Below are 22,058 nucleotides of genomic sequence, written 5' to 3'. Positions count from 1 at the left end.
GTTTTTACATTTCATTTTGTATTAAAGTCTCGGAAATTAGAGACTCATTTGCAGTGTTTTGAAATCGCTTTCAGTTATCGTATTTTGAGTCCCCTCGATACGATATTGGATATCATACTTTGTTTTCGTTACAAATTTGTGAATAACGGTATCGTTTATCACGGAAGTTTCTAGATTAAGAAGTGTTTATTTGGATATCGGCTTCCCAGCATGCCATATGTCTGTTTTATAATAGGTTTGGACTAATAAGAGATTTGATACGAATGGATAGTGATTTGATATTTAAGTTTTAAGAAATACACCTACTCTGTACATTTATTATAAAAATTTGTTTATTTGTTGTCAAAATTATTCATATTATTTTATTTATATTTTTTTCAATGTATTATATATAAATCCAATTCTATTCTGTTCTAAGTCTATTTTTTCGTTTTATATTATTCCGTGTACTTAAATTTAAAATATACAGGGTGTTCGACTACCCTTGGGAAAAATTTTAATGGGGGATTCTACAGGCCAAAATAAGACGAAAATCAAGAATACCAATTTGTTGATGGAGGCTCCGTTAAAAAGTTATTAACAATTAAATTCAAAAATTTCAAATCGTTCTGGAAAAATTATTTTCGGTTGCAGGAGTCAATTATAAGCATTTTTGGTCAACAGACATACCCCCGAAATCCTATTCAGTTTCGAGAAAAAAATTCGAGGTGTGAAATTTTTCCACAAAATTCAAAAATTTCAAATCGTTCTGGAAAAATTATTTTTTGTTGCAAGGGTCAATTACAATAATTTTTGGTTATTAGACATACCCTGGAAATCCTACTCGATTTCGAGAAAAAAATTCGAGAAGATAGAAATTTTTCGACGGAAAAAAAAAATTTCAAATCGTTTTGGAAAAATTATTTTCGGTTGCGGGGGACAATTACAATAATTTTTTATGAATAGACCCACCCCCGAAATCCTACCAACTTTCTAGAAAAAAATTCAGTACGATCAAAACTTTAAACGTTAATAACTTTTTAACGAAATCTCCATCAATAAATTAGTATTCTTGATTTTCATCTTATTTTGGCCTCTAGAATCTCCCATTAAAATTTTTCCCAGGCTTGGCCGGATACCCTGTATAGGTCGCAGTACACAACCATAATTATGATTAAATACACATGCCCACATTTAACATTCATTTGCTTTTATTATATGTTTCATATCTAATTACAATTCATAATTTTTTATTATTCCCGAATTACGGAAGTAAATAATACATAACACAGTGAAAATATGATAATTACAACATTCAAAAATTATATTCCATTGTAATGCTTCTTTTTTTAAACAGTACGTAATATAATAGTACATTAGATACATTTGAACATATAATTGCTAACTAAAACAGTGGTTTATCGATTTTCGGAACAGTAACAAACTTGATAATACTGCAAACATTTTTCCAAATCGTAAAAATAGTATGTAATGTATTTAAACATAACGGCATTCAATGGTGACAAGTTCATATTAGCTACTAGTCATCGTAATATCAATAATACTATTCTACAGAAAGTCACGTGGAAGTTTGCCAATAAAGTGTACTTCAAGTGATGCTTGTTTTTCTACCTGAACATTATTAGTCTTCCGTAGTGGATTGCGCTGCATCCAAAATAATTTCGAACGAGAACGGCTGGAAACCATACCCCTGTCCAGCGTAAAATTTACTCTGGAACTCGACCCTATGAAAATGGTACGTGAGAACATTTGCTTTAATGCGGTACAAATTAAAACGTTACATGGTTTAACATAACGTTTATATTAGAATATATATAGTGTGCATTACACGTGAATATTTCGTACCAATGAAGTCGAAGTGTGTGTAAGAAAGCTGACAATCCCTCCATAAGTACTAGAATGCCGATGGTCAAAATAGCCCAAAATGCGAACACAGCCCACAAAAAGATACCGCCAGACCAACCTTCTCGTGTCAATCCATTCCTCATTACCATGTTCCATAACACTTCCGACAATTCTAAACGAATCAAAATAAATTACGGTAATTTTAATCGAAGTCGTATATCTCTAAAAATAAGATAATCTTCCCGATACGAATATACTAGAGAATCTTTTTCACTTACGAGCATGAGCGAGAGACAAAGCCCATAAACGTAGATACGACGCAGTATGAGACACGCTACCAAGAACATACTCGATAGTATGAATGCCTTGATGAATGAATACTTCGCTCATTTCTTCTTCTTCTTGTTTGTAACCACCTTGCGGTACGCCATTATTTGGTTGTATGGAGTCGACGCCTTCTATATCACCGTTCTCTGTTCCGTGATTATTTAACTAATAATCGAGAAACGTAAAAATTAGCACGCTTGTAGTTTTATTTATAAAATATTAACATGTTCATAGATCGCGCCTGTAAGCGTGCACGAATCATATTGTGAGTATATTAAATTGAAAAATTTGTACGAAATTTCTAATTTAACCTGATAGTGTTGCTTCTTTCTATTGTACATTAACATGAATGGCTTTCCCAATAACATCCACGGTATGCAAAGAAGAGCTATAACAACGAGAAGGCTCTGGAATACTTCTTGCCCGCCGTACATCCAAGGATTGCATTCTCCTAGTGGGGTCGCGGGTTTGAAGAGTACCATATTAATGAATGTAATTAATACTGATGGCGCACAGAAGGGACCGTGCTGTGGATCCGTATCTATAGATAATAATAAATATTATAGACGATATTACATCGCCATCTTCACGTTAAACGTAGAGTATTACTTACGATCGCTATCGGGACCGTATTTTATCCATTTAATAAACATAAGGAGTACCATGTATAGAAAGAGGAACATCAAAAATATAATCTGGGGTATAAATTCACAAATTACGTTCAGTTTTCTTTTAAAGTACATGTGATTCCATAATCCAACGACTACGCCAAACAGCATGTGTATGACTCCGAAAATTATTGATATTTTCATTTTGTACGAGTTCAGAAAAATAATTTTATTCTCCGCCAACTGCCAGACAGGATCCATTCCTATCGGATACGGAATCTGTAAATACTCGCTCTTTTCGCTAGGATTTAATTGCAGTTCCTTGTTCGCCCTCATTTCTGTATAGTTATAGTTAATCCTCCAGTAGGATCCAAAGATATTCAACGACTTGGAGAACACATCGTTGTATATAAACCCGGTGTACATCGAAAATAAACCCATTAGAAAGATAATATATCGACCACCAAAAAAGATATTCCAAATTTCGTTGTCAGATTTCTTTGCAGCCAATGGTTTTTCTTTTAACACCATCCATCCACCAAATAGAAACATGATAAGCCCGTGGCCAGTGTCACCAAACATCACAGCGAACAGAAACGGAAATGTTATTATAGTGTAGGGGGCTGGATTCATTTCTCTGTAAGAGGCAACGCCATAAGCGTCTATTAGAGCTTGAAAACCTTTAGTAAATTTGTTTGTTCGATTATAAGTCGGTGGATCTTCGAACGTTTCCATGCGGTTCAAAATCGGTGGTACGGAACTCCCGCTACGTTCCTGAAAAAGATAGAAATAAATTAATATAAAGTTATTACTAAATCTGTTGAAAGAATTATGGATCACTTACAGTGCCACGGCGCAATGCTAATTGAATTGTTTCTATATCTAATACTGGAACCCAGCATTCAGCAATCAAACATTTTTGCGTCACGTCCAAATTGAACAAATTCAACGTATGATAAATTGCTTTGATTTTACGGACTTTCACGAACCAATTTTTAATATTCTTCGCAGCAGCCACTAAGACACGATGACGATGATCTTGAGTTTGGCCCAGAACCTAAACCAAGTCGCAGGCATTAAACGTAAATCGGCAGTATAAACGTGTTTGTTTACGTTGTTAATAATAAATATTTTATTTGTGGTCGGATTTATTTGAAATTTGGTCTCAATGCTCTTTGATATAATTAATCAAATACCTATTTCGGCATTTTAAAAAGTTCAGCCTCTGAAGGGGTGAAATGGGGTTGCAACGTTTGTATGAGGAATACTTTATTTGTGGTCGTATCTGCTTCAAACTTGGTCTCAATGCTCTTTGATATAATTAATCAAATACCTATTTCGGCATTTTAAAAAGTTCAGCCTCTGAAGGGGTGAAATGGGGTTGCAACGTTTGTATGAGGAATACTTTATTTGTGGTCGTATTTGCTTCAAACTTGGTCTCAATGCTCTTTGATATAATTAATCAAATACCTATTTCGGCATTTTAAAAAATTCAGCCCCTGAGGGGGTGAAAAGGGGTTGCAACGTTTGTATGAGGAATACTTTATTTGTGGTCGTATCTGCTTCAAACTTGGTTTCAATGCTCTTTGATATAATTAATTAAACACCTATTTCGGCATTTTAAAAAATTCAGCCTCTGAGGGGGTGAAAAGGGGTTGCAACGTTTGTATGAGGAATACTTTATTGGTGGTCGTATCTGCTTCAAACTTGGTCTCAATGCTCTTTGATATAATTAATCAAATACCTATTTCGGCATTTTAAAAAGTTCAGCCTCTGAAGGGGTGAAATGGGGTTGCAACGTTTGTATGAGGAATACTTTATTTGTGGTCGTATTTGCTTCAAACTTGGTCTCAATGCTCTTTGATATAATTAATCAAACACCTATTTCGGCATTTTAAAAAATTCAGCCTCTGAGGGGGTGAAAGGGGGTTACAACGTTTGTATGAGGAATACTTTATTTGTGGCCTAAATATCGGTACGGGTGTCGTTAAGGAGGTTTCTTGGAACGTTAATAACGAAAATGGTATCAATTTTGAAATCTAAGATGGCGACATGACATAAAATTAAAACTCTATAGAGGTGAATGGGGTGTTAAGAGGTTTTATGGAGAATCAATATCAATTTCCGCGGGCAAAAGCTAGTTGAAAAGTAAGTATCTTACTGTATTTAAATCTTCGATTCGTGTCATGACGCCCATGGCCATTTCACGGCGATCGGCAGGCGCTTCGGGGCAAGGATACAAAGTAGCCCTGAACCCTTCACAGATCTTTTTAACTCGAGTTTTCAATTGATCGCCTTGGAAGAATATGATGAACACAGACTTGAAGGCTTGATCCGCCTACAAAGACGCATCACGATACGTAGAAACGATTACGGAAGTAAATGGAATATCTCGAGCAGGCCTGAGTGTTTCACTTACCGTTGAAGGATCCTCCAAAGGTGCCTCGATTTCAGCTTGACGTAAAAATACATTACCGCGGCATGCACGCCAGAGCATGCGTTCGAATGCAGGGATGCGTTCTCTTAGGATAACTCCGGCGACGAAACTATTTAAAGAATAATGTTAATAAATGTGTATCGACGATAAACAAACGAAGCAGAAATAATAAAATCATAATGCTATTGGTTAACGTACTATTTGATATGAGAAAAAAATATTTATCACGCGCACGCACGCACGCACGCACAATCCATTCTTGAATACAGTACGAACAGAATAAAACAACAACAATTCGTAGAAAAATAGTTATTTTCAGATATATATGAAAAAAAAAGAAGAACTACCATAGTTACCATTGTACATCGGTATCATTTAATGGTCATATATTTTTTCAACCTGTATCGTTCGGTATTCTAATACTTTTATTCGCAGTATAATCGATCGTAACGTTATTTGTATATCAATGTTAATATTCACGTACGGAAGGTATATGTTCTTATCGAAAAATGATGATTCTGTAGCCATGGTCCTTTACAACATCCTAAATATTTACCAATATATTTGTCCGTTAATCAGAAAATGTTGGGATTCGAGAAACCTTTCATTTTATATTATACCAACAGTATATGTATAGTGTGCAGTTTGATAAAAAAAAGAAATAATGATACGTATTAAACAAGCACGTCGATGTCTGCTGTACGCAGAAAGAATGCGGTTGTACTTTACTACGAATAATGCACTCACACGTAAATAGATAAAGTGTTTAGAAACGGAGGAAAGTGTTTAGTGATTACTATAAAAACTGCAACTGCAAATCTCAGAAAGTTCTGTTTACTATTATTAATTGAAACTCACAATGCAAAAGGAATATTAGAAGGATCGTGATCGTGTTAAACATTGTACGAGTTAAGGGATTCTAATGTAAATCCAGGACCCAGACAAAGAAAGGTAGATATAGTATGTCGAGTAGCGACAACAAACGATAATCATGCAATATACACGGGAATGGTACCGATGCGTTTCTAAGATTCACCCGATTAAAATCAAATCCAAACATCATATAAATCAGACGTCCTACTTTCGACTGATTTTAACTATGTTACGTAACTTGGAGATTTTTAATAATTTCTAAAGAAAAAGAAAGGGTTTCATCATGGGTCTGCTTTAGGTTGGTCGAGGAGTGTATTCATATACAGAGTGTTCAGACAACCATGGGAAAAATTTTAAAGGAGGATTCTAGAGGGCAAAATAAGACGAAAATCAAGAATACTAATTTGTTCATTGAGGCTTCGTTAAAAAGTTATAGAAACATTTCTGGCCACACAGTATATTTTCAGTAATGAATTTTTTTCTCGAAAGTGGGTAGGATTTCGGGAGTATGTCTGTTGACCAAAAATGATTGTAATTGACCCCTACAACTAAAAATAATTTTTTTAAAACGATTTGAAATTTTTTAATTTTGTCGAGAAATTTGGACACCTACTCGAATTTTTTTCTCGAATATGGGTAGGATTTCGGGGATATGTCTACTCATAAAAAATGATTGTAATTGACCCCCTTAACTAGAAATAATTTTTCCACGACGATTTGAAATTTTTTTTTCGCTTGAAAAATTTAAGGGAAATAGGCGTATGGTCAGACAATATATTTTCAGTAATGAATTTTTTTCTCGAAAGTGGGTAGGATTTCGAGGGTATGTCAAAGGACTAAAAATTATTATAATTGACTCTTGCAACTAAAAATAATTTTTTTAGAACGATTTGAAATTTTTGAATTTTATCGTTAATAACTTTTTAAGCCTCAATCAACAAATTGATAGTCTTAACTTTCGTCTTATTTTGGCCTCTAGAATCTCCCATTAAAATTTCCCCCAGGGATGGCTGAACACCCTGCATAGGAATATGTCGGTACTTGTGAGAGAGCGTAGCCCTCTGCCGGCGAGTACAGGAAGTGTCACCACAGTATAAAGTAGAGGGAAACGTAGACTAAATTACATTAGATTATTTTTCTTTACGTGTATGAAAACTCTGAACAGTTTTAATTGAACGTGTAACAAACAACAGAAACTAAACTATTTGTGTAATTTGTTAATTTAAAGCAGTATATTAAAATATTTATTAATTTAGTTAAAAGTAATTTAATTTGTGTGGTGTTTGGACTTGTTTTAATCGCAAAAATCCCAGTGATGCAGTAGTACCATTCCCATAGAGATGAAATGAAAATTGCGCAAAGTAAGAAGTTTCCTTATCGCATGATCATTTTTTAGGGGTATCTGTTTAATTGTTCCCTTTCAGTTTCTGTTGGGAAATTCATCTATGCACTACCGTATATCACGTTTGTGCGCCTATCGTTCGTAAAAAAAAAAATGCATCCTTGTTATGTTTGGGTAAATCGGGCTGCGATTTTCTCATGATCGTGTAATATTAGCAACATTTACGCATGCAGAGAAGGGTGAGTGGAAGAGAAATGGGGAGGACGAGGGGAGGCACTTCTAAGCACCTACCCTCCCGAAGAATATATTTACGAGTTTATGGTTGTACGGCATTCACTCGTTAGTGTGTGAAACAAAATCACTCTGCATATTCCTAGATTTCATTGGTATATTTACGGAGCGTAAACACATTCTTTTCCTCACGCTGTGTTGCTGGCAAGCTGGCCAACGTAACAGAGAATAGGTCCAACAGCTAATCGTCTAAGGGTGTGATTTCCATTCACGTAACGCACCGTGCAGAACATCGTAAAAACGGTTTTAAGGGTTTTTTTTTCGTTTGTCATTATATACAGGGTGGTCCGCATGAGCTATTAAAAATTATTTTAATCGTAAACTATCAGGAATAAAGACGACATTCTTTTTTAATTTTTTAAGATTCTTTGGTGCCTTCCGCCGTACGTGGACTGCATAAGTGACAGCGACTCAAAAAAGTAAGTTTTTCAGAAGCTAAAAACTTATGGAAAAAACTATTTACTGAACTTGTAATATCAGAAAAAATATAACATTTAAGAAACATTCATTAGAAGTTGTTTTCCATGTTTTCTAAATGCATTAATAACACACAATGGTTCAGTTTTTTAGATGGTAACGTGTTTGTCCTTTGTTTAAATATTGAATATTGAGTTTTGATTTTTTAATTAAAAAATCTTTTGTAGGTTATGTGCGATATGAGCATAGTGATGTGATCGATACCAAAGTATTTAATCTTTCGGGGGAAGAAAGGTATTTTACTATTGCAAACAGTTGACTAATATTTTTGCACATTTGGTGCTTCGACTATTCCCACGTTTAGAGTAATGGTGGTAAAAGCTAGAGACTCCTGTCTGTCAACGTCATGCCACTTCTGCCAAATTGATTTGCGTGATAGCTACTTATTTCTTGTTTATTCGTTAACATAATAATTTGTTCCTTGTATTGTTCAGTAAATTGCTTGTAAAATACAGGGTGTTCAGACAACCATGGGGGAAATTTTAATGGGGGATTCTAGAGGCCAAAATAAGACGAAAATCAAGAATACCAATTTGTTGATGGAGGCTTCGTTAAAAAGTTATTAACATTTAAAGTTCCATCCGAACAGAATTTTTTTCTCGAAAATGCGCAAGATTTCGGGGGTATGTCTATTCACCAAAAATTATTGTAATTGACCCTTGCAACCGAAAATAATTTTTCCAGAACGATTTGAAATTTTTTAATTTTGTCTAAAAATTTCACACCTCGAATTTTTTTCTCAAAAGTGGGTAGGATTTCGAAGGTATGTCTAAGGACTAAAAATTATTGTAATTGACCCTCGTAACTAAAAATAATTTTTTTAGAACGATTTGAAATTTTTTAATTTCGCCGAAAAATTTCAGCACCCTTTCGAATTTTTTTCTAGAAAGTGGGTAGGATTTCGGGGGTATGTCTGTTGACCAAAAATGATTGTAATTGACTCCCACAACTGAAAATAATTTTTTTAGAACGATTTGAAATTTTTGAATTTAATTGTTAATAACTTTTTAACGAAGCCTCCATCAACAAATTGGTATTCTTGATTTTCGTCTTATTTTGGCCTCTAGAATCCCCCATTAAAATTTTTTCCAGGGGTGGCCAAACACCCTATATAGAATAAAATAGTCGATTGATTCTTTTATGTTGCTTTGGTATTTGTGGTTTGGTTGTTTGAGGATGATTGATCAAATTTATTCTTGTTTGAAGATCGTCTGTTTCTGTAATATTTTCCCATAGCTAGCTTGACGGTTAGTTCTCTTCTAGATTTTCGAAATCACTATCACTTTTCGTAGAAATTGTTCATTTTTTTCTTGGTCGGATGATATCACTGTCACTACTATCGTTTTAATGTTTAACATTGCTGGAAATCCGTTCTCAGTCACTGATATTTTATTAATCGATGAATCAGATTTATCAGAAATGGTACTCTTGTGGATTCTTGTAATGCACATTGCATACAATCTTTCGTTAGATACATATGTGTTTCTAGTGTAATTAATTATGGCGAGTATCATTATTCTAACGTAGAAATGGAATTTTATATGTGAAAAAATATCGAAGTTGTCTAACATGCTTCTACGAAATTGGTCTTTTAAAATACGAATTGAGGGCGTCGAAGCTGAAGGAATTTTCCTTTAGAAATTGTTCAAGAGACACTGACTTCTAAAACTGTGGGAATGAAAAACATTTAAATAATTTAATAAAATTAATGGTGCAAAAAGTGACACAAAGTAAAGCAGAAAGAAAAGAACAAAATTAGATGATAAGGAGATATCAAGTGTGTACTGAAGTGAATGGGCAATTTATCAATTAATTCCATGTAATCCTCGATAATCTTCTATTTTCCTCCGATAAGCAAGGGATAGGCGCCTATAGATAACTTATTATAACTTGAGTACTCAAGATAAAGAAAATTTGCTTTTCTGCTGTCATATATAAACTAAACATTTCTGACTCCTATAGTGCAAACTTGCATCGTGGATATTTGCAGAGTTGCAAAAAAGATTTCGACGCGGATAAACTAAAAAATCGACACCAATTTTCGTAAACAATATGCAAAACACTAATTATCAGCATTATCAATAATTTTTCCAAAACGATTTGAAATATTTGAATTTAATTGTTAATAACTTTTCAACGAAGCCTCGGTCAAGAAATTGATATTCTTGACTTTCGTCTTATTTTGGCCTCTAGAATCTCCCATTAAAATTTTTCCTAGTGGTGGTCGAACACTCTGTATAAATATCTATTTCCCACGAAAATGTAAATAAACACATTTTGTAAACAAGCACATTTATGCTCTGTTATCACTATTGTTGATATAGAGTCGGTTACATATTTGGATACAAGTATTTGTAAAACCAAACACACAATCTGGTTAAATGAACACATATACACTGTCGACGGAAAGTTTCCAACCACCTTCCTTTGTTTCAATTAAAAGTTAAAAAGATTCATTTTTTGACGAAACGGCTGTTTATCTTCGTTTTTGTATTATTGTCAACAATAAATTATATAATTTTTTGTATTTGAATACTTCAACCTATCATCAAGCGTTAAAAAATATTCAAATTTGCCGCCTCATTTTGATTGATCTACGATTCTTTCGCGAATATCAAGGTGGTCGGAAATTTTCTGCCAATAGTGTACATCACAGAAATTTCGTCAAACACACACGATATATCGAGCACTGCCTTATTATATCACTGATCACATTACAATAATAGACTTATATCGCGTAGATTCGTGTATAGGGTCACGATAAAAAAATTAGTAAATTCGATTGTTCAGCCACTCACACAATATCAATTTGGCGCGTGAAGTACATGTAAACGAGACATAAACAAATGTCTCAAACAATTCGAATACGTTTTTTTTTTTTTGAAGAAAAGACAAAGTACAGACAAGTAAAGCGTGGAATGCGATCGCTGGCAAAATTAAAAATAAAATTTCTCAGATTAAGGGTAACAGAAAAATGATATGGTGCTTTCCAATACTCTAGGGGTTTACCTGGGACTTTCTTTTAGTTTTCCTCATTATACATCCGATAATACGAGCAGTTACAGTTAATTTGGTGTATAGAAAGTTTTTATTCTTCTCTAAATTCTCATCATTGAATTGAAAGAACAATACAATTGAGGATAGCAATCGAAAATAAACATGGCGAGTGAGATGTTCAGAAAGAACGAGTGTTGAAACGAGTAAGAAGTAGTCATAATTGAAAAACCATTATTTCAACAAGACAGTAAAAGAAACAAGTGGAAAAAAAAGAATATTATACCCACAGCTAACTACAGTTTTAGAATATTAAAAAAAAAAGAAAGTATTTTTCAATAAGATAATAATCTAAAATGCATGATTAAAATTAGTTTAACGACGTCTGCTGAAGTCTGGTGGATTTTGTTTAAAAAATATTTGCGATCTTCAATAATTATAACTGAAAGAATTATTTTTATATTTGCTTATTCATAACGATGGACATTTTTTTAATGAGTGATCCTTACGAGCTGTTGCATAAACTAATGAAAATATTTATTACCATCGTGATTCGTCGCAAACCCTTTTGCTTTTTTTTGAGTCATTATTTTCGAGATATCTGAGCGACGAATAGCTTAGACAATTGTCATTCTGTGTATTTAATTATATTAGCTTATAGTAACGCTTATTTACTATACGCAAATAAATCGGTTTAAATTAGTACGGTTAAAATAATTAAAGTTTTATCGTGGAAACGATAAAAAACACAGGGTGCTCGGCCACCCATGGGAAAAATTGTAATGGGGGATTCCACAGGCCAAAATAAGACGAAAATCGAGAATACCAATTTGTTGATGGAGGCTTCGTTAAAAAGTTATTGACGTTTAAAATTCCGCCAGTACCGAATTTTTTTCTCGAAAATGCGCAGGATTTCGGGGGTATGTCTATTCACCAAAAATAATTATAATTGATCCCCGCAACTGAAAATAATTTTTCCAGAACGATTTGAAATTTTTTTTTTCATCGAAAAATTTAGGCACCTTCTCGAATTTTTTTCTAAAAATTGGGTAGGATTTCGACGGTATGTCTAATGACCAAAAATTATTGTAATCGACCCTTGCAACTAAAAATAATTTTTTTAGAACGATTTGAAATTTTTCAATTTCGTCGAAAAATTTCACGTTTTTGAATTTTTTCCTCGAAAGTGGGTAGGATTTCGAGGGTATGTCTAAGGACTAAAAATTATTGTAATCAACCCCCGGAACCGAAAATAATTTTTCCCAAACGATTTGAAATTTTTGAATTTCATTGTTAATAACTTTTTAACGAAGCCTCCATCAACAAATTGGTATTCTTGATTTTCGTCTTATTTTGGCCTCTAGAATCCCCCATTAAAATTTTTCCCTGGGTTGGCCGAACACCCTGTATACAATTTTTATACGGGTCGTTGAAACTGCTAATGATGTAGTTTATTGGGTCGATAATAAACTCTATTCAACGAATGTAGGATATAATAATGTATGGGAAGGATTAACTAGTCATGGAGTACATACCCCAGCTGGACAGGACCAAGGGCAGACTGGCGGGCGATATTATCATCACTAATCAATGCACGTGTCATGGATTCGGTGGGATTCAAGCCTGCGTGCTCTTGCTAACGACACAACAGACAAGACACAACCACATTAGCACACTAGACACGATCACAATGCTCCAATGCCACTCTGTTGTTGCATAAGTCTCTTGCGTTCAATGCGCGCAGAGGTGTGATTGAAGATATCTTTAATAGTTCGTATTGTAGAAAACGTACTATCTTACTATTAAACATTACTACAGAAAGCTACACAGAATACTGTCGATGCGTTTTTTCAAACAGATAAACGCACAGAGTGCTTTAATCCTTCACAGGTGTACTGTAATTTCACACTGAATCGTTTGTCTCAAGATTTTTGAAAAATTTGATACACTTTTCGCAAGCGTAGCGTGTCTGTGAAGGTTTAAAGACGTATTGTGTCATTGACCTACCATAGATGCATTAAAATTGCCACAGAGGGCGTGGCCATCGCTGAAACGCACGATGCGCAAGGTAGTGTGCGCGAAAACTATCGGAACTTATAACGCGAGTGCACCGCGCATCTACCTTGCACATTACGCAGAGTCCAGGCGAGGGCTACTTCAATTTTCGTGCATCTATGGTTGCAACTTGCGACCCTGCACACGTACAAAACAAACGACAACAACAATATTATTTATAAAAAAAAATATATATTAGATAACAACTGCACGTTTTTAAACAGGAGACAAGACAGATTCGATAAAATTTCTCGAAGTAGAGGCGTTTCAAAGATTCTTGGATATCCCTGTCCCTTTTTCGTTCAATGAAAACATGTATTTTTACGATTTAATACACAAAAAAAATAAAATTGAAAGCATCACTCGAAATACATTCGATGTAAGAATGATTAATAAATTGCTATATAAACTATATTATTGTAGAAACTGTTAAACTCTTCGTGTATAAATTTACTGTTTTACTTATAGATTGAATCAATATTAGTTCAAAAGTCTATGCATTTAAAAAAAAATAATTCGTTACTGAAGAGATGTATTTTTGTTGGAAATGCGGCCAATGTCGGTATTGTTGGCAGGCTGTAGCCGATGGTAGCGACGTCACACGGGGTTTTCCCCCGTTCTAGTACGTGTTCATGTCTTCCTGGCTGTGAGGCGCCCACGTGTATTCTTTCCATAATATCTAAGTTTATCTTTAACTTCTTTGATGTATATATATGTAGTATTAGTTAATTGCGTTAAATGCGAAATGTATTGTGTACAAATTTAATATAGTTCTAATTTGATTACCTTTGTAATATATCATAACCTCTAATAAAAGTTATAAGAATGTCCTATTCTAAATGGACATCACACTGAGTACACACGTTAAAATTGTATTATATTACGAATGTATTTAATTTTATTCTTACCGTCATCCTACGTAAAAATAAAAAATATATATTTTCATTAAAAACAGGGGGGACCTCCAAATCTTCGAAGTATCGTTTGGGCAAATGCCATTAAATCTATCTTATACTATACTTATTTATACAAGGTTTTACTATTTACTAACGACGAATATAGTAGAATTACGAAAAATTTTCTTCCTCGTACAAAATAAAATTAGGGGAAGCAGCTTTGAACTTAGAAAGATATCTTAAATCAGTCACAAATTTTGTTTGAATATGGATTACCAAACAATACTACGTTATATTCAAGCTGTTAATATTCATAATTTTTTTTCTATTTCTAGGGGAGAAGAAATATAAGAGTGTCATAAGCATGGCAATTCTTATTTAACGGATTATCTGAAAAAATTAAATTATGATTATATAAACGAATTAAAATTTCTTAACAAACTGACTAAGATCCAATGTAATTCTTGTTCGTGGTACAGTGACACATTATTATCAATAAATTGGTTTATCTTGGAAGTATGTAGAATTGATAACAGGAATAGAATTTGAGTTAGAAGTCGAAGCTACAAGGACATTTTAAAGACTCGTACGTTCTTTTAAGTGGGATTTATAATTTTTAATCTTAAGGAGAATCACAGTAAGACGACATTTAATTTTATCTAAGAATGGAACATGATTTATGTGGTATTTTAAAGCCAATTTGATTGAAAAGAATTTTCGACATTTGATTGATATACTTAATCTTGTCAGGCGTATCTTCTCCGCTCGTATTAAAAAAAATGTCGATTCCATTTAAGATATACTTAATTAAGCTTCAAATATCCTTGACAATTCGATTTACTAAACTTCGATGTTCGCATTTTCGTTCTTTTTTTTTAAATTATCGTACTTTCTGAGATAAATCCATTTATAGATGAAAACGGGCCACCCTTTAATAACTTACAGTTATACAGAATGGCCCACATTAATTTATAAATGCAATTACCTCCCGAACTGTTCGTTATTCGCGAAATGTTTCGAACGAAATTTGTTCTATTTCGAGGGAAAATAATTTAAGGTTAGTTTCTTTGTAGATGGCCGTGTAAAGGATAAATGAAAACCAAATTCGTTTTTTTCTCATAGAAATTATATATTTTTTGTTTATCAACGAGGCTAGTCTTTATCTGTACAGAAATATTAAACTATTTATGTAAAATAACTATTAGTTAAAGAGATATTTTAATTTCAATTAAAATATTTCCTAAATTAATAATCACTTTGCACGAATAGATAGTTTAATAAAGATGAGTTGCATCGACTGATAAATTAAGAAATATACAATTTCATTAAGAAAAAAAAACGAATTTAGTTCTCGTATGTTTTTTACACGTTAACCTACAAAAAAATTATTTACATTGAATTACTTGACCCTCAAAACAGATTCTATTGCAAACATTTCTCGAATGGCAAACGATTCAGGAGAGAATTGTGTTTATAGATTAAAATGAGTCACCCAGTATCGTACATTGTACTTTTTTACTCTACTACAACACTATTTTCCTTCATCTGTTTTTCTCTGTGTTCAACAAACTTAATACTCGATTTTGAAAATATTCTCCTTTGCATAATGTGAAAGAAGAAAGACATCTTTGTATAAAGCATAATCTAAAAGGCAAGCAGTACAGCAACATAAATGCATCGATTGTTCTTATTTTTGTCTAATAGGAAAAGTTATTGTTGGATACCGAAACTACTGAATGTAATATTCAAAGGTCGTTTAACTAATAATCATTATAAAAAAAATCAGTGTGCAGCATGCAAAATAAGCTTACTACATACTAGGTTAAGTGGATACATATATTATTATACATACCCATGGCCAGACCATCATCATTTTTGTTATTTACATGGAAGATGACTACATAATGATTTTTGAATAAAAAAAGAATGCTTCGATATAAGTAAATCAATAATGAATGTATGAATTCATGTACGTTATTCAAGTATCACTATTATAACCCAGGTATTCGATACAGTTTGAAAGTTTTGTAGTAAATTTAAATATGTTACATGGGTGATGTCAAACTGTATCAACTGTTATATAGTATGAATTTTATCTGAAACTTTTTAATGATAATTTAATATGTATTCTACTAAGAATTGAGGACTGTATAAAACGCTTGATAAATAAATGTTATTTAATGAAGCAAACAGTCGCATTTGTCTTTAAAGAGCATTTACAGTCGTTCAAGCAGTAATTTTTATGATAATTGCCTTTCACTACCATTGTTTATGCAGTCGGTCGCAGAGGTATCTTTGCAACCATTGATCTCAAACTATTCGTATCTTTTTATATTTCTATTAATTAATATTGGTCAACAAATAATAGTTTAATATAACATAACCTGAATTTTCAGGAAATTAACAGTAATACGCAAGCATAAAAGTATTTGATTGGAATAAAAAAAAAACAATGTTGAACATTTTCTTCATTGTTGCACCAATGCAATGGTTATTTAGATAATATATATAAATATTCATAGAATGTATCTATTTGTTGATTTGAAGATTTGTATAGTTCTCAAACACGGCTTATTTTTATTTATACGTGATTGATAATTTTTTAGAAACGAAGAAGTGAAGCAAATTTGAAATTATATAAATCGAGAATGAGTTTCCAACTTAATTTAAAGTATATTAGATCGAAGTTTTATTATGGAATTGGTTTTAATGATTCGTTCCTATTAATTTCCAGAAAATTTATAAGGAATATGTTATATTATTTCTATTTATCTTAGAAAACTATCAAACGTTTGACATCTATAGCTGGAAAGATACAAATACTTTTGACTCGCTGCTTGGAATGTCACTTAATTTATATTTTGTACATAGAATATTCGGCCAATCCTGGGGAAAATTGTAATGGGGGATTCTAGAGGCCAAAATAAGACGAAAATCAAGAATACTAATTTATTGATGGAGGCTTCGTTAAAAAGTTATTAACGTTTAAAGTTCCACCCATTCTGAATTTTTTTCTCGAAAATGCGCAGGATTTCGGGGGTACGTCTATTCACCAAAAATGATTGTAATTGACCCCTTCAACTAAAAATAATTTTTTTTGCACGATTTGAAACTTTTCAATTTTGTTGAAAAATTTGTCTACCTATTCGAATTTTTTTCTTGAAAATGCGTAGGATTTCGGGGTTATGTCTATTCACCAAAAATGATTGTAATTGACCCCTGCAACCGAAAATAATTTTTCCAGAACGATTTGAAATTTTTTTTTTTCGTCGAGCGCCTAATTAGATTTTCGGTAAGGAATTTTTTTCTCGAAAGTGCGTAGGATTTCGGGAGTATGTGTAATGACCAAAAATGATTGTAATTGACCCCCACATCAAACAATATTTTTTTCAGAACGATTTGAAATATTTTAATTCCGTCGAAAAATTTCATACCTTCTCGATTTTTTTTCTCGAAAGTGGATAGGATTTCGAAGGTATGTGTATTCACCAAAAATAATTGTAATTGACCTCTGCAACTGATAATATTTTTCCAGAACGATTTGAAATTTTTGAATTTAATTGTTAATAACTTTTTAACGAAGCCTCCATGAACAAATTGGTATTCTTGATTTTCGTCTTATTTTGGCCTCTAGAATCTCCCATTAAAATTTTTCCCAGGGTTGACCGAACACCCTTTTGGCATACACATACAAATATGTTTATTCAGAAATTAAAATCATAAACAGTGTTTTTTTAACAAAAATATTTAGAAAATATACACGTACAAAAAAGTATATACATTTTTTTTTGAGCAAAATTGAGCGTACAATTAGAAAACTACGTAAACAAATAAATATATCTAAATAGATATGTATAGATAGTATTAATTAATTAATTGATCGGTCTAATATTATTAATTTATGTTTTACGATTTTCAATAAAAACTACCGAATCAGTCGTTGAATTAGTATCGTTAATAATTTATATAACGTCTATATTATTTACAGAATTACATGTTATTATGTTACTAATTTAATATAATCATAGCTTCCCTTTTATTGTCTCATTTTCTGTTTCGTTAATAAGGAAATCGTGTCACCTTTCTGGTAAACCTAATATTTTTTTATACAAAAATAACTGATGTAATATTAATTGAAATAAAAATTAAAATATTGCATTATATGAAAGTCCCAATTTGTACGTTCAATTTTTCATTAATACGATATTTGTAAATATTAAATAATAGTTACAAATATCGATGAGGAAAAAATGCTGTTTTATTTTTTATAGCAAATATTTTTCGTATCTCGTGAAACAAGTGTATTTTCATTAACGTACACTCAATTTCGTGATTAATTGTACGTAACCTAACAATCATACAAGGTCAAATCGATTGACAAGAATAGAGATGTGCAAATTTTGTTAATATATCAATTTGTAAATATCGAAGTAAAATAAATACTTCAGCGTTATTAAGTAACTATAATAATTAGTATCACGTAATGTCTGTTAAAGCATTTCTAATAAATATCTGTCAGAATAAAATGTGTACATTATACATATTCATACATATATGTAGTGTATTATATATATTTATAGTGTATTATGTATAAAACACATCTTAAATCTGCGTTTAAAGAACAACGATTTCTGTTATTATTTACTGTTACGATAATAAGAATAATTTCTTTTCTTTTTAAACATACGAAATAAGAACTATAAATGTTTTAGTGACTATAATATTAGTGCTCCATTTCGGCTAAAAGGTTTTAGGTAGCTACAGGCAAAAACATAGAACAAACAGATTTGCAAGTGCAAATAACGGTTGATAACAGCTTGCCTGAGGGGATTCCTATACTGTGCTCCTATGGTGTCTGCCGTAGTATACAGGTGCTGTAACCACAGAACACACTGACGTATTGTGCCCTTCTACTTAAATCTATATCTGCGCACACAGCTTAATTGCACAAAGAGTATTTATCGCAAGCTCTACAATATATGCATAATATCTGATTAACAAAACTCTAAATTTATTCAAAAAAATACACGATAGTGTACATCCATAGACAGAACTAATATATCTTTTCCAAACGTTCCGTATTCCTGTTATTCTGAACATTATTCTTTGGCCCAATACCGGTAGCAAACTAGAGAACAGTCGGCGAACTCCGTCAAAAGTTTCAATAATAAAATTCATCGATCGTTTCACGTTGTACAAAAGATTTTAAGTATCGGTGCTTAAAATGTAGAACGTAAAGATTTTCAGTTTCATTTTCGTACAGCAGAATCGTCTATTCTACGAACCGTTTCTGTATTCTTGTAAATTTTGCGTCGCGCTAATTAACGATGCACGCGCGAACGCAATATTTACAATGCTCGTCGTAGCGTAGGGACAGCACTGTTGGAAAACAAATTTAAACAGTCAAAAAAATATTGTTTGTATTAACTTAAATTTTGTAAAAGTGAGTAATAATTTTTTTTTGTTTATTAATGGCTAACCGTGCAAATCACTACGTTCTACATTGCTTGAATTTACACCACGTTTAATTACCCGAGCTTGAGAGCCTGGCCGCCAGCGCGGAGGCCCTCTTCACCCAAGAGAGTGACTTGTTCTTCCTCACGGCTGGGGTCTGCCATCTGCGACACGACACCTCCATGCTCAGCCTGGCAACAGACACATGTCACCTCTCTTTTGCCCTATCTCCCGATTTGTCTAATTCTTTTCATTAAAAAATTTATCACACTCACCAATCTGAGTACAGATGGTCATTAGAAAATTCGGTAAAGGGATAGAAATCGGATATATGGATTTTTACAGGACTTCACAACAATACGATAATAATAAACTTTGTGATAAAAATTAGAGATAATCAACTAAAGTGTATCTAATACTTTATCTTACTGTACTCTAACTAATAATGAGAAATAAAAATTTGTTACATTTCATCCTTTAACTTGAACGTAATAAGGAAAGAATAGTATACAAGAGCAATTACATACATATGATTTGTATAATGTAGATCGAATCATTTCTCGTTGGTTACACCACGAATAAATGCATATTACAACTAAGATTGCCACCTTTTTGATTTTTTTTTTACAGGAGACCGAATACAGTGTCGAATTTTTAGCTGAAAGTAATCGTTACGAATAGTTTCCGTTCCCCCTGGCGCTAGAAACATTAAACTTATTGTTACTACCTTTTTACAGTTTTGTACATTATTCTTAAACAATATCTGGAAACTGTGTTCAGTTTCATTACAATGCAGAGTGTACATCTTGACATGTCGATGTACTGTGTTTGAGACACGTTCGATAATTCCATTGAATTATGTTAGAAACGAAACTTGATGTGTTTTGAACAAGTAGCAAATTAAAACGAGAAGTTTAGAAAATACTCTTGTACATAATCAACATAATCCTTCTGTTTCACTTTTTTATGTATCAAACATTTTAATAACAAAATATAAAGCTTGCATATAAAAAGGTAATGACTTCCAGAAAGATGGATGTGTGGCGTCGCCTCCCATGCTCGCCACCAGAGGGTTCGCGCTCTCACAAGCGCTCGACTGACCCCTCGGTTGCTGTATATAAACTCCTCGACAGACCTCCCAATATTTCAATCGTCTAAGGTAGGGCCTTACTGACGAGAGTCCATTAGCAGGACGAAACACGTCCTCTTACTATTCTCATGAGTTCCTACCCGTGGAGCAGCGCCCACAGATGATCAAAAAAATGATCACTGTATCCACGATCAATATAAAATATAAAAATTAACTGTTGCTTGTTCAAAACAGATGAAGTTTTGTTTTTTTATACTATCTCAGGTGCCTAAAAGATTGTGTCTACCGCTACGATATACAGGGTGTTCGGACAACCCTGGAAAAAATTGTAATGGGGGATTCTAGAGGCCAAAATAAGATGAAAATCAAGAATACCAATTTGTTGATGGAGGCTTGGTTAAAAAGTTATTAACGTTTAAAGTTCCGCTCCATCTGAATTTTTTTCTCGAAAATGCGTAGGATTTTGGGGGTATGTGTAATGACTAAAAATGATTGTAATTGACCCTTGCAACCAAAAATAATTTTTCCAGAACGGTTTGAAATTTTTTTTTTCCGTCGAAAAATTTCACACCTTTTCGAATTTTTTTCTAGAAAGTGGGTAGGATTTCGAGGTTTTGTCTATTCACCAAAAATAATTGTAACTGATCCCCGCAGTCGAAAATAATTTTTTCAAAATGATTTGAAATTTTTTTTTTCCGTCGAAAAATTTCACACCTTCTCGAATTTTTTTCTAGAAAGTAGGTAGGATTTCGAGGGTATGTATAATGACCAAAAATGATTGTAATTGCCCCCTGCAACTGAAAATAATTTTTCCAGAACGATTTGAAATATTTGAATTTAATCGTTAATAACTTCGTAACGAAGCCTCCATCAATAAATTGGTATTCTTGATTTTCGTCTTACTTTGGCCTCTAGAATCCCCTATTAAAATTTTGTCCAGGGGTGGCCGAACACCCTGTATATTTTGTATATCTGAACAGGGTGTTAATAAAAACATGAAACATTTTTCCAAAATCAATTCTACGTGTCACAGTAACGAAAAATGTTTATATACACGTACGCCCGATAACCGGTGTTTGTTAGTCGCAGGCAATTTCCGAAATACAAACAGAGACGTCTACGAAACTCCAACACGTCTTACGTCACCCCAAATAGCTATACTTGCCACTCGTTATGTAAGAATTAAGAAAACATCAAACACGAAAAATGTACAAGCAAGAAGAACATAATCCGGAAAGGGGGCTTGCAACGTTTGGGCAAAAACGCAGATATTTTAATACCATGCGAAAGTTAGAACGTTCAACTTTCTAGACAAACTGTCTTATAGTGCACCTGCAAATGTGTCCACGGTCCGGTGTCCATATTTTTG

At 32.9% G+C, this 22,058-nt stretch overlaps 1 protein-coding gene across 4 annotated transcripts in view; it reads right to left on the bottom strand.

Moving 5' to 3' along the window:
* Positions 1 to 1,172: 1,172 nt before the first annotated feature.
* Vha100-1 (V-type ATPase subunit a family protein Vha100-1) overlaps positions 1,173 to 22,058 on the bottom strand; it is a 35,980-nt gene continuing 15,094 nt past the window's right edge. The window contains exons 3-11 of one of the 4 annotated variants that reach the window (XM_076776035.1): positions 19,678 to 19,790; positions 5,200 to 5,326; positions 4,942 to 5,118; positions 3,625 to 3,837; positions 2,786 to 3,554; positions 2,484 to 2,713; positions 2,124 to 2,337; positions 1,846 to 2,017; positions 1,173 to 1,724 (exon numbers count right to left, since the gene is read on the bottom strand). In XM_076776035.1, coding sequence (XP_076632150.1) covers positions 1,622 to 1,724; positions 1,846 to 2,017; positions 2,124 to 2,337; positions 2,484 to 2,713; positions 2,786 to 3,554; positions 3,625 to 3,837; positions 4,942 to 5,118; positions 5,200 to 5,326; positions 19,678 to 19,790 — 2,118 coding nt within the window. In that variant the 3' untranslated portion in view covers positions 1,173 to 1,621. Of the gene's footprint in view, positions 1,725 to 1,845; positions 2,018 to 2,123; positions 2,338 to 2,483; positions 2,714 to 2,785; positions 3,555 to 3,624; positions 3,838 to 4,941; positions 5,119 to 5,199; positions 5,327 to 12,729; positions 12,831 to 18,966; positions 19,020 to 19,677; positions 19,791 to 22,058 lie in introns of all 4 variants that reach the window. The other 3 variants (XM_076776037.1, XM_076776038.1, XM_076776036.1) reach the window with 3 other exon arrangements.

Source organism: Colletes latitarsis, chromosome 10 (genome assembly GCF_051014445.1).
Source record: "Colletes latitarsis isolate SP2378_abdomen chromosome 10, iyColLati1, whole genome shotgun sequence".
NCBI lineage: Eukaryota > Metazoa > Arthropoda > Insecta > Hymenoptera > Colletidae > Colletes > Colletes latitarsis.
Note: the sequence above shows the minus strand (reverse complement) of the source record. Positions and strands in the feature narration are given on the sequence as shown.